At 49.6% G+C, this 11,916-nt stretch overlaps 1 protein-coding gene across 1 annotated transcript; it reads right to left on the bottom strand.

The window, feature by feature from the left end:
• Window positions 1-891: 891 nt before the first annotated feature.
• Aplnr (apelin receptor) lies at window positions 892-4,475 on the bottom strand. The gene has a single exon (XM_059259230.1). It carries the CDS (start codon window positions 4,077-4,079, stop codon window positions 2,946-2,948), a length of 1,134 nt encoding a protein of 377 aa, XP_059115213.1. The 5' UTR covers window positions 4,080-4,475; the 3' UTR covers window positions 892-2,945.
• Window positions 4,476-11,916: the final 7,441 nt, after the last annotated feature.

Genomic DNA, 11,916 nt, shown 5'->3' with positions numbered 1-11,916 from the left:
ATCACTCCAGCCTCTTCTTCCTCCAGAGCCCAGTTGTCTTGGTCTCAACTATCTTGTCTGTGTGCCTGCCTTAATTCAGGAATACTTCATCTGGATGAGGTATCCCTAGGCCAGATCTTCCCTCAGAGACCACCTGGGCTGTTTTTAGTGCCTGTAAACACCTACAGTGGGTGCAAGAGATTCAGACTCCATAGGTCTGGAATGACATCCAGGAACTGGCATTTTTAAAATTATCAGAGTGGCTCCAGTTGGAGAACAGATCTTCAAATGTCTGACTTAAACTGGTGGTAGTGCATGAATCCATCAGCAAGTGATAACGAATTAATAGAGGTATGAATGAATGAGTCAGTGGAGATAGTCATAAACGGGGGGGGGGGGAGCAGATGGACAGAGAGAGTAGATAGTTGCTGTTATTTTTTCCCCCACAGAAATACCTGTGCTCTAGTCTCCAAAATGTGAGGCCATTTGTTCTGTGGCTTTTAGAGCATGAGGCTTAGCTATGCCCTTTCATTTCCCAGCCCCCATCTTTTCCCTTTCCTGGTGCCTGCTTCTCCATCTCCTCTAAGGCCCCTTTCCAGTTTCCCACTCCATTCTCCCTCTTTGGCTCCTACTCACCACCACCACCACCCCGCCCTCCCACCCCCCACCCCCGCAATGTGCCCTCTCCCCTCTACTGAAACATTCACAAACTGCAGGCTCCTGCACTTCTGTCAAGACACTTTCAAATGAAGAGGCTTTGGACACAGACGCTACCCAAAACAGTTTTATTTGATGAACGACAGTGACTAACAAGATCAGAATAGAGCACGTTCTGAAGAAGGGGTGAGAGTGGGGAGAAGAAGCAGCCTCTGCTGCTGTCTGTCCCATGCCGTGGTTGAGTTTCCTGCCTCCTGCAGCCTGTGCTGGCTGCTTTGAGGGTGGCCCTGGGCAGAGAAAGCAGCTGTGTGGAAGTTTCTGGCCTGAGGCATGCAGAGACTCAGCTGAGAGGAGCTGTGATCTTACCACCACTCCCTTCTGCTCCAGGAGCAGGGTTTGTGCCAGAGAAGGTCCAACTGCATCAAGCCAGGCTCTTCCTGTTTCCGTGGCTCATGTCTTGTCCTTGGTTTCCAGAGCCCTCCAAGAACAAAACCCGGAATATGCACACCCATTTCCAGCTCACAAGGGCCCCACTATCAATTTTGTCCTTGAGACCCCCACAACTGCTCCAGTCACTCTTTCCCCCACCATACCGCCCCCCTCCAACCCGCAAGGTAAGCCAAGAGGCTCAGTCCTCTTAGGGAGGAGAACAAAAGCTCACCCTGTATCTTTCATCCTGTAGCAAGAAAGTGGCCTTCTTAGGAAAAGAACCATAGACCCTGAAGAAAGTAAGAGTGGTGAGAAATAACTCCAAAGCAGGTATGGGACATGGGAGAAGGGCCGTGCTATAATCCATGAGTCTCTTCTTCCCACTATAGAACTGGGGGAGAGGAGCTGGAACCCAGCTCTGGACTTCTCCAGCCTTAGGACCAGTTGCTACTGAGGAAACAGCTCCCTACAGAAAGCCTAGCACAAACACAGACTTCTTTCCTAAATACGGACCAGCCGTCAGAGTTCCCCAAATCCAGTGGGGGTGAACTCATATCTATTCTACATTTCCTTCACATGTCCATTCTTCTCTAAGTGGTTTGCAAGACCTGCAGAGGTGCAGGGGAATAAGTGGAGGTTCATCTAAGTTCCTTCATCCATGAAGTTCATATGATACTCGTGTGTGTGTGTGTGTGTGTGTGTGTGTGTGTGTGTGCTCACGTTTATATATACCCACATAAACAAAAAGCAAACAGCCTTACCCAACCAAGTGACTCTTGGTGCCAAGTAGCACCAACAGCTATGGAAAACTTCAGGAGGCAGGGGGGTGAGGAAGGAGACAGGAGAAAGATCTGCTCTACAGTTCACAGTTCTGTAGGAGGTGGATGGATGAGGATGGGGGAGGGGAGCTAAGCAGCATACAGACTAAATACAGATTCCCCTCTGACTCCTCTTTCTCTGTTTTCCCTTCCCAACTCCCCCCTCATCGGAACAGAACAGTCCACAGCGTCCTCAGTCCTCTTGCCTTGGAATTCTCACAGTCAATTATAAACAAGCAGGAAAGAAAGCTGGCTTGTTGGGAGGATGCATTATCTACTAAGCAACACAGAGATTCTGCCAAAGGGAAATCTCTATTCAAAAGCCAGTCTAGCCCTGGTGTCTGGACCAACAGTGAAGTGATGCAACTTTTGGGAAGATCCATCCAGAGCTCCTGGCTCTGGGGACTGAAACACTAATTCTTTGCCTACACACACACAGCCCACCCTGCCCAGCTGGCTCTCAGGAAATAGGAGAAGAACTCAAAGGGTTATCCTTCAAGCTTCAGCATTCTTAACAGTTAGGAGCCCAGCAGGAAAAGAGCGGTGGGGGTGTGGGTAGGAAGGTAAAGGAGGGATTGAGGGAGGAGAAATCCTCTAGAAGAGAGAGAGTTAGATCTAGAAAGTGAGTAAGCAACAGCAAAAGAGCTCTGCAGCAGCGAAAACAGAAAGGGAAAAGAGGGGAAAGCGGGCTAGAGAGCCGAGAAAAGAGAACAAGGAGACAAATTAAGCCAGAACTCATACGTCAACGTTTTAGGGTCCATATAACTTTCCCCCATTTAATACAAACAGAGAAACTGAGGCTTAGAGAGGATGGGAGACTTGTGCAAGGTCAGCCTCAGGAATATTGAACAGCTGAGGACAAGTCTGTTTGCAAGGCTCCATCTCTTCCTGCTAAACCACAAACTTCTGTGAAGCGGGGGAGCAAGACAGAGCTTGGAGGCAGGGAACAGGGAAAGAAGCCAGGGATCAGGGAGGAGGTACAGCCGTGCTACCTGGTTCTCAGAGCATGAGGGTAAAGTCTGGGTCAGACCCAAGGCACCAGGCTTCTCTCTGGTCCCAGTCCTAGTCCACAAGGGTCTCTTGACTATAGGGAATGGATTTCTCATGCATCTGCTCTCCTCCCTTTCCCATGTTGGGGCCAGGACCCTGGCTGTGCCCAGAAGAATAACTGGCTGACTTCTCCCCGCTGCTGCTGTGAGGGGTGCCTTTGCACCTGCTCTGACCACAGCAGAGCATGGAGGTGCAGGCTTGGCGAAATCGAGGGTCAAAAAAGGCGTAGAGAAAGGGATTGAGGCAGCTGTTGACGTAGCTGATGCACGTGCAATAGGGAAAGACATTCATGAGGAAGCTGTCAAAGTCACAGGGCCAGTGCAGCAAGTTCCCCAGCATGTAGAGCGTCTTCACCAGGTGGTAGGGCATCCAGCACAGGGCGAAAGTCACCACCAGTACCACGATGATGCTGAGGAGTCGGCGCCGCTTCCGCAGGCCCTCGATGCGCTCCTTACGGAAATGGCCAGCGATGGTTTGGGCAATGAAGAAGTAACACGTCAGCATGATGGTGAAGGGCACCACAAAGCCTACGGCGGTAGATGACACCCCAAGGCCCACCTCCCAGGCCCACTCTGAGTTTGAGGTAGCCACCATGGAGTAGTCCATGTAGCACTGGACCTTGGTGCTGTTTTCCACGTTAGCGGTGGAACGGAACACCATCACAGGCACAGCCAAAAGGGCAGCCAGCACCCAGAGGACCGCTGTGGCCACAGCCCCGCTGACCCTCAGCCTAAGTCGGGCATTGGCCACTGGCCTGACAATAGCCAGGTATCGGTCGAAGCTGAGGCCGGTGAGGCAAAAGACACTGGCATACATGTTGACGAAGATGAGGTAGCTGCTGAGCTTGCAAGCGAAGGTTCCAAAGGGCCAGTCAAATCCCCGGTAGGTATAGGTGGCCCACAGTGGCAAAGTCACCACAAAGGTCAGGTCAGCCACGGCCAGGCTGGCAATGAAGATGTCAGCGGAGCGTCTCTTTTCCCGGCTGTTCCGAAACACGGTCCAGAGCACCAGGCCATTGCCGGTGGTGCCTAGAAGGAAGACCAGGATGTAGATGGCAGGGATGAGAGCCCCAGAGGACTGCCAGTCTTCGTACTCACACTCAGACTGGTTGTCGGCCCCATAGTAGCTGTAACTATCATCTTCCATACTGGTGAAGGGAGTGAAGGTAGGCAGCGGGTCCCAGGGGCACCAGCTCCAGAGCTGAATCACCAACTCAGCTAGTGCCCTCAAGGCAAGAGAAGGTCTGAGGGTGCCCTTGCCGGCATGCAGAACAAGCCCCTCTGGAAACTCAGACCTAGCAGGATGTGCTTCTCCGGCAGCTTCTCTGTACCTTCCCTGTCCCACCCCAGCTCCGCTAAGACACTTCCTTGCACCCTCCTGAGTCCCTGTCTCCTCCTAAACTCCACACTCCCTCCTCCCACCTCCAGGACAACCCCTCCCTTTCTAGTGAGTCTTAAGATCTTTAAGTTACAGCCCACTTTTTTTTTTCCTCTTCTTCTTGCCACTGGGTAAGTAGACTAAATTGACCCCTACTGTGCTGGGCTGACAATTATCTGTGCTTTGCAAGCCTGCTGCTCCTCCTGGCCCCACCTCCTCTCTCTAGCTGCCACCAGCCTCCACCCTTTACTCTGGTTTCCTATGCCCCCCCCCATGCCTGCCTTTCAGGGTAGCTATCCCCTCCTCAGCATGCACCCTCCTGTTCTCACCCACTCCCGGCCCTTCTAACTGGGGCAAATTATGCAGATTGAAATCCAGTTTGACCTGAATCCGGGACAAGCATGGGGCAGAGAGGGTGTGATATTTCACAGGGGGGTCCCAGCATCTGGACGGTCCCTGGTGACCCTGAACTCCTACCCCACCCCCACCCAGATGAGACACTGGGACTCTGCACTTCATTCCTCTCTACGCCTTGGCTCCAACCCTCTTACTGAGAACTTTGGTATTTTGCAGACAAAAGCATAATGAAATTTCTCTACAGTTTATAAACTGCTGGCAGACCACAGTTTGTAATTTGCTGATGGAGGTGATAGAAAGTTCGTGACAGAGTCACAAGTTGAAGGAAACCGGGACAAAATGACTGCTGGCCAAATCATGAACTCTATGGGGAAATTGAGGCTTAGGGTAAGTGTCTTACCAAAGGTCACGGGGTAAATTTTGTTGTGCTTGGTTGTTTATTTCTCCTTCTCTAAGCACACATGGAACACAGTTCTAGCATGTCATCAGGGATCTCTGATTGTTGGCTGAATAAGTAAATGGACTAATTAGGAAAGGAGTCAGACAAAGAGAAGAGTAAATGTGCAGATTACTATGTGGTAAGAACACCAGCTCGGCTCAGTCCTCGGGTTCTTACCAATATCCATGGGCCAGGAGGTTTCCTAACACCACATAGGGTCAGGAAGTTGAGTTAGAGGAGCACACAGAAAAAGAAACAGCCCCTGAGCAGATGTTGTAGTCACCAACCATCTGGCTCCTTCACCAGGACCTCTTCAGGAAGAGGAAGGATGCACAAGATAAGATTTTTTTTTTAAGAGCATCCTTTCTACCTCACCCCCCAAGAGTGAGGGAAGCTACCTGAATTTGGCCAGGAAGATTACAAGCTTAGCTTAATGGTAGAGTGTGAGGCCCTGGATTCCAACCCTCCCCACAGTGGAGTAGGGGGTTGGAAGACAGGAAAGGAGAAAGGGGGAGGGAGAGAGAAGATGTGGGACGGAGGGAGGGAAAGAGGGAGGGACGGAGGGAGAGAGGGAGGGAGAGAGGGGGGGGGGAAGTTGGGCTAGAATGAAGTGGGCCAAAACTTGGTAAATGGTAGCTATCCATGGCAAAGGACTTACAAGTCTGACAGCCACTTCCTGGAAGGAGGTTTGTCAGTAATGATCCCACAGGGATCTTCAAGTTGAAACCCCCAAATTCAGATACCTGCATGAACAAATGAAGCACGTATTTGGGCAAAGTTTGTGATAACAGAGTTAGACTGACAAACTGGAGTCTGTCTGTCAAAGAAAACTGGGCAGACAATGTGCATACCTGCTGTAGTTCCAGCTACTTTAGAAGCTGAGGCAAGAGGATCACTTGCATGCAAAAGTTCAGGAATAACCTGGGCAATACAGTGAGATTTTGTCTCAAATAAAATAAAATAAGACAGGAGGCCTCCTCAGTTCTGATCTCTGGTCTCTGCAGTAATGTGGACCAGTGTTAACCATACCTCAAGATTTTTCAAGACAATGTCTAATTCTGAATGTTTATCAGAACTTTCCAGATTGATTATCATGGGGACTTAGTTCCATTTTTTTAAAAGAAAGGTAGACTAGGGGCCAGGCATGGTGGCACATGCCTATAATCCCAGCACTTGAGAGGCAGAAACTGAAGATGCATTAGGTCGAGCCCATTAACACCCATATCAAGACATAAAACAAGACCAATAAAACAGATCCTAGCATCTCCAGTTGGTAGGTTTTGAGTAGGAGGAGCTTCCTGAGAATGGGAAGTAGAAGAAGCACAAAGAAGATATACAGACAAGGAAGCCAGAAGATAAAATGCAAAGAAAGAAAAAGTAAAAACAACCATGGCCAGAGTCTTAGCATGCAATGGAGAATCACAGGAAAGATGAACGGGGAAAAGATAAGAAAAGTCCTAGGGGCCTCTCTTGACCTTTAGCTACAAGCAGCAATAATTACAGGCCTGTCTAGGTCTCATGAGCACTATACATTGTTCACCCGCTGAGTGCCAGGCATTCTTCTGTGTTTTATTGTCTCTTTCAGTCATCAAAACAATGTGAGGAGTAGGCTGGGGAGACCTCATGGGGGGCCCAAGTTCATATCCCCAGCAATCCCCAGCATCCCCATAAAAATAGGAAAGACAACAGGAATCTGTAAATCAGTCCTAGATGGAGCAGAGACAGGGAGATCCTGGGGCCTCACTAGCCAGCCAGTCTATCCAAAGCAGTCAGGTCTAAGTTCAATGACAGACCCTAATCAAAAAATAAAGTGGAGAAACTATTGAGAAAACCCTTGTAACATCAAACTCTGGCCTCGGTATGCACAGATGAGCACACTGGCACACACATATGTACATGCACATGCATCACACACACACACACACACACACACACACACACACACACACACCTATGCCCATGCACATATACCACCCACACACAAGCAAATTCACACTCACACAGGCCTTAGGAAATATATGCTCTCATTTAGCCTCAGCTGAAAGATGAGAAAACTGAGACACAAAGGAGGTAAAGCATCCAGTTCACCCACCCACTAAAGAAAGGCCTTTGACCTCTTAAAATTGGAATTGTCACATGTTGAGCATTATAGAGATATGCAGGATGCTAGGATGGCTGTAATTTATGTATCTGCCATTGACAGAGAAAACACCTGGTTGGCTGTGCTAATTGAAAAGATAACCACATGGCAGCTGTCTGTAAAAATAAATAAATAAATAAATAAATAAATAAATAAATAAAATTTTTAAAAAAAGAAAAAGAAGAGATAACAAGACTCTGCCTCCAGAACCTTGACATTCGACAGAATGGGAGTCACCACACTCAGTTTCGCCTGGATCTGGGGCTTCATCAGCCTCACAGGACACAGGCCCACTCGCTTCTTCTGAACAGGTGGCAGAATGGTGTGTGATTGAGAGAAATAGTTAACCTTCAGCCACTTCAGATCTATTTGCCTATCAGGAGTGACCTTAGGGTTGTGCTGGGGGGCAATTTTCTCATATCAGATCAGGATAGAGAGTAAAGACCCCTGCTGTAGTCATTCCAGGAGAAAGAATGATTCTGACACCACTAGCAGTCACATACATATTTCCTTCTTTCTTCCAGAAAGATCCAGAAGCAGCCCTGGGCAACTGAGGACACAGAGGGAGGGAAGCATAGAGGCATTCAATATCCTTGAAATCAACTTCTTGTCTACCTCTCCCAGCTGTCCTGCTTGGATTCCAAGCCAGATGCAAGCCCAGCGTTCTCCATGAGAGAGAATATGGATGCATTTCTTTAATTCTCTGAAAGGGGAGGGAATTGGGAGCCAGGGATGGGGCAGGGGCTAATGATCTCTGCCTGGAGTGGTGAAGTACTGATAAAACCCAACCCCCAGTCTAGAGCCAGCTGGAGCCAGGTGGCCTAAGTGATCCCAACACTGATGGTCAGACTCACTCCTCACCCAGCTTGGAGCTGATCCATCCCTGTCTCCCATTTCACTATCCATTATAGAGGATGCAAGATTGGTAATCAGAACTGAGCCTTGTGTGCTCCAGGACTCAGGGGCTGCCCGTAAACTACACATACCCCAGCCCTGGGACAGTTAGCTGTTCACCATCCAACCTCTCTGCTTAGCCACTAATAAATATCTGTTGAATTGAAGCATTAGGAATGTGCTTAGGGGGTGATAACAACTTGAGTCTTCACCCCAGGGCATTCTATTATAACAGCAAGGGCAACTTTTTGCAAAACTGATTCAAAATAATCTACTTGCAGCCATCTGGTAAAGCAAAAGCTAAGACGGGGGTTGTTAGCCAGAGTTCCCAGGGCTAGCTAGCCCAGGAGAGAAATGAGCAGGTTTCCTAGGGGACTTCTCTCTCCTGGGTAATTTCTGCCAGGTATTGTGATGAGTCAAAGAGAAACACCTCTTGGCAGAAAAGTGCCTTAGACCTGTTCCACACTCTTTGAGAAGAGTGAACACTGCTGAGAGAGTGAGAATTCTAGGGTCAGGGGTTCGGAAGTCCTCCCCAACCTTGCCCACAGGCTGACTCCTGACACAGAAAACAGAAAGAGCCTGCACTGCACTGAGACGAACAGTGTCATGTGTACTTAGTGTGAGGCCACTTAGATGTTATGTCTAGGGATACTTGTGAACAGACTTCAGATATGAATGGCACTGAGTGTGTGAGCTCATGTGTTCACAGGGGTGTGCTTACTTGCATGTGCAATAGGCATACACATCTATGTGTGTAGGGGAATATGATTTCTTGTATGTAGTGGGGTAGGAGTGCGCACTGGATACACACTTCTGCATACAGAAGAGTTGCTTATGTGTATGTAGTGGAGTTGTATGTGCCCTGGACTCACGCAGTCATGTCGTAGGGACCTAGAAAAACATCCTGGCCAAAGGACAGGAAAGTGTGCTTAATTGGCTCTCTCTAAAGCTTTGAGTTGAAGAGGAAAGCTGAAGCCATCTGCTGGGACCCCACCCAGACCTGGCTCCAGCTCTGTGCTGGGACATCAAAGTGGAAGGATAGCCTTTCTTTGCCCCTCACTGACTTCTCACCCCCTCCCTCCCAGCTCGCTGCTCCAGCCTCTGACTTCACAGGTCTGCTTTGAACTCCACAGCTTGGGAACTCACCCAGGGCAACAGGGCTTTCTCTCTCTCTCTCTCTCTCTCTCTCTCTCTCTCTCTCTCTCTCTCTCTCTCTCTCTCTCTCTGTCCTCCCCAAGAGTCAGTCACAGCTGTGTCCCTCACAGCTGGCTTGTTGTCTGAGGGGAGGGGGCGCAGACCTAGCTGAAACTTGGCTACCCACCTCAGTCCTATATTGCACCGTTATTGTCTTCGGCCACAGAACTGCAGTACCACCCCAGCCCCACTCCTTATCGGACCAAAACCAAATGGTCCACTGCAGCAATTAAAGCCAAATCTCACCCCACCCCACCCCACCCCATCCCTGCTAACAACAGCTCCTGCCCCATCTCATTCCACCATTTGGTACTATTTCCAACTTCTTGGCCCTCTTCCAAACTCTCCAGGCTCCCTGGGCTCCAGGACGGCAAAGACAGAAACAGTGCACCAGCCTGAGACCCAGGATGATGAGCTCCAATCCCCTCTTGCCTATTAATTCAGCAAGTGGCAGACTGCATGCGTGTGAGGCTCTGAGCACAATTCAGACCATGTCTCTGATCCCCTGCACTTGCTAGAGGTGAGGGGGTAACGGGTGAGTAAAGACCACGCAGTGGGGGTCTGATGAGCACCACAAAGGGAGGTAAGCTGGGCAAGACTGCAGAGAACACATGGCAACTGGAAGCTCAAGAGAGCATAGCCTGTGGAGGCCTCGTGGAGGTCTTTGACATCCCAGCTGCAGCCTGAATGATCAGCTTGCTTTGTAGCCTAAACAAGTTTCTCTATCTTGTCATGAAGACACAGAACCAGTCAGGTCTATTTTCCTATGATTCTGGGGACTGTGACAACATCTCCAACAGTGGTTGGTGGAGTAGATTTCTTGCCAACAAGGTCAAAAGGGGACAGTGAAGGCATCTCTCAGTCACTGAGTGACAATCATGTCACCAAGCCCTGTCTGATGGATTGAAATGGCATCAGCAGGAATCTGAAGTCTTTCCTGGTCTCTCTGCCCACCCCACTTGTGCTCTTACTCACCAATCTCCATCTTTGCCCCCCCCACAGAACCCCATATATGACAACTCTAACAAACCCATGTGGGTCAGATTACCACCCTGTGTATAACTTCAGAAGGAATCAAGGGCCATGTGTGAGGACTGAGCTCCTGGAACCTGGACCGGGGAAGACTCCTGAATTCACTGAGGTCTTTGGTTCCTAAGTTGAGGTCACAGGACATAGAAGACAGTAAAGGGGGAGAGGGTAGTATCATGAGACCAGCATCAGCATTTCATAAAATAGTTTGGAAATGGCACAGCTCCTGTTTCCTTCACAAAATAAACCTCTAAATGTCAAGCACCAGCAGCTCAAGCCTGGGTTTTAGCAAGTCCACGTGGTGGCTCTGGTTCGTCTCCTGCTGCTCAGCAGGCCTTTGTTGAATAAAAACTGAGACGACAGAATCATTATTATTTAATAAACGGTGTGGGTTATACAAACAGAATCCTTCCCCAAAGAGTGCTCACCGGGAGGAGAACAGGAAAGCAAGCAAAGTGGCCTTTGATGGTGAAAGGTTGTGGCAACTAAGCTATTCCACACACCGGGTTTCACTGGGGAGGAAGGCAAGGTCCAGGGAGGGAAAGGGCTTTGCCCAGTTCTCCCTGCCACCCAGTCTGCCCCTCCCACCCCAAGAAGCCCTGAAAAGGAAGCCTTTCTCCCCACAGCCCCCAGGCCTTTGTCTGGCTGTGATGAGGGATTTGGGCAAGAGGCAGAGGACAGGAAACAACAGAAGCAGGAAGGAGGTCAGGAAGAGGCGGATGAGACCCCAGCCAGCTCATACTCAGCCCTATCAACCTTCAGGACAGCAAAGCAATGTTTCCAAAAATATTTACACGAGTCTAAATTAATGAGGCACTCTATCAGCTCTGACAATGGGAGGATGTGGGGCTGGGTCCTCCAGGGGAGAAGATCAACGCAATCAGCACCAGGGGCTGTTCAGGGGGACCAAGCCTGGGGGAAGGCTAGCCTTACACAGCTAAAGGAGGAAATCCTAGCCTGCCCGCCCTGGGGACAAGAGTGCATGCCCCTTTTCCCCCTAGGAAAGGAGACCAGAGCTGCACAAAGTGTCTTCAGCCTGCCTTCCCACCTCCATCCAGTGTGAAAATCTCCTCCACTGGCCCCTGAAGGCCACTCTAGAACCTCCTGTATACCTCAGGTGACCAGATATTCACTCCTGCCCCTGACAGCCCATTCTCATTCCAGTCTGGGCAGCCCTACACCTCCCATCATATGGCTGCCAACAAAGCAGAGTTCGAAGCAGAGGAGTTGGACCCGGGGCTGCTACTTGAAGTCTTGAAAGTCCAAACCTTACAAGACTCAGTTTCCTCATCTATAAGGTGGAAATCATTTTAAAGACTGTTCTACCTCCTGAGAGTGGTATTAGAAGTCAGTGGGAATGTGAGGGTAAAGTGTCAGCAAGTTCAGCAAATGCTGAGGGTCTTTGGACCAAGTTACAGGGACAGAGAAAAAAAGAGCATAACGTGTCACCAGGCTGCAGTCAGTCAAGGCCATGCTGCAGCACTCAAAATTGCCAAAGCATGGGATCAGACAGATGCCAGTCAACAGGAGAATAGACAAAGAAATACGGTATA

Source organism: Peromyscus eremicus, chromosome 4 (assembly GCF_949786415.1).
Source record: "Peromyscus eremicus chromosome 4, PerEre_H2_v1, whole genome shotgun sequence".
NCBI lineage: Eukaryota > Metazoa > Chordata > Mammalia > Rodentia > Cricetidae > Peromyscus > Peromyscus eremicus.
This window is presented reverse-complemented; position numbering and strand designations above follow the sequence as displayed.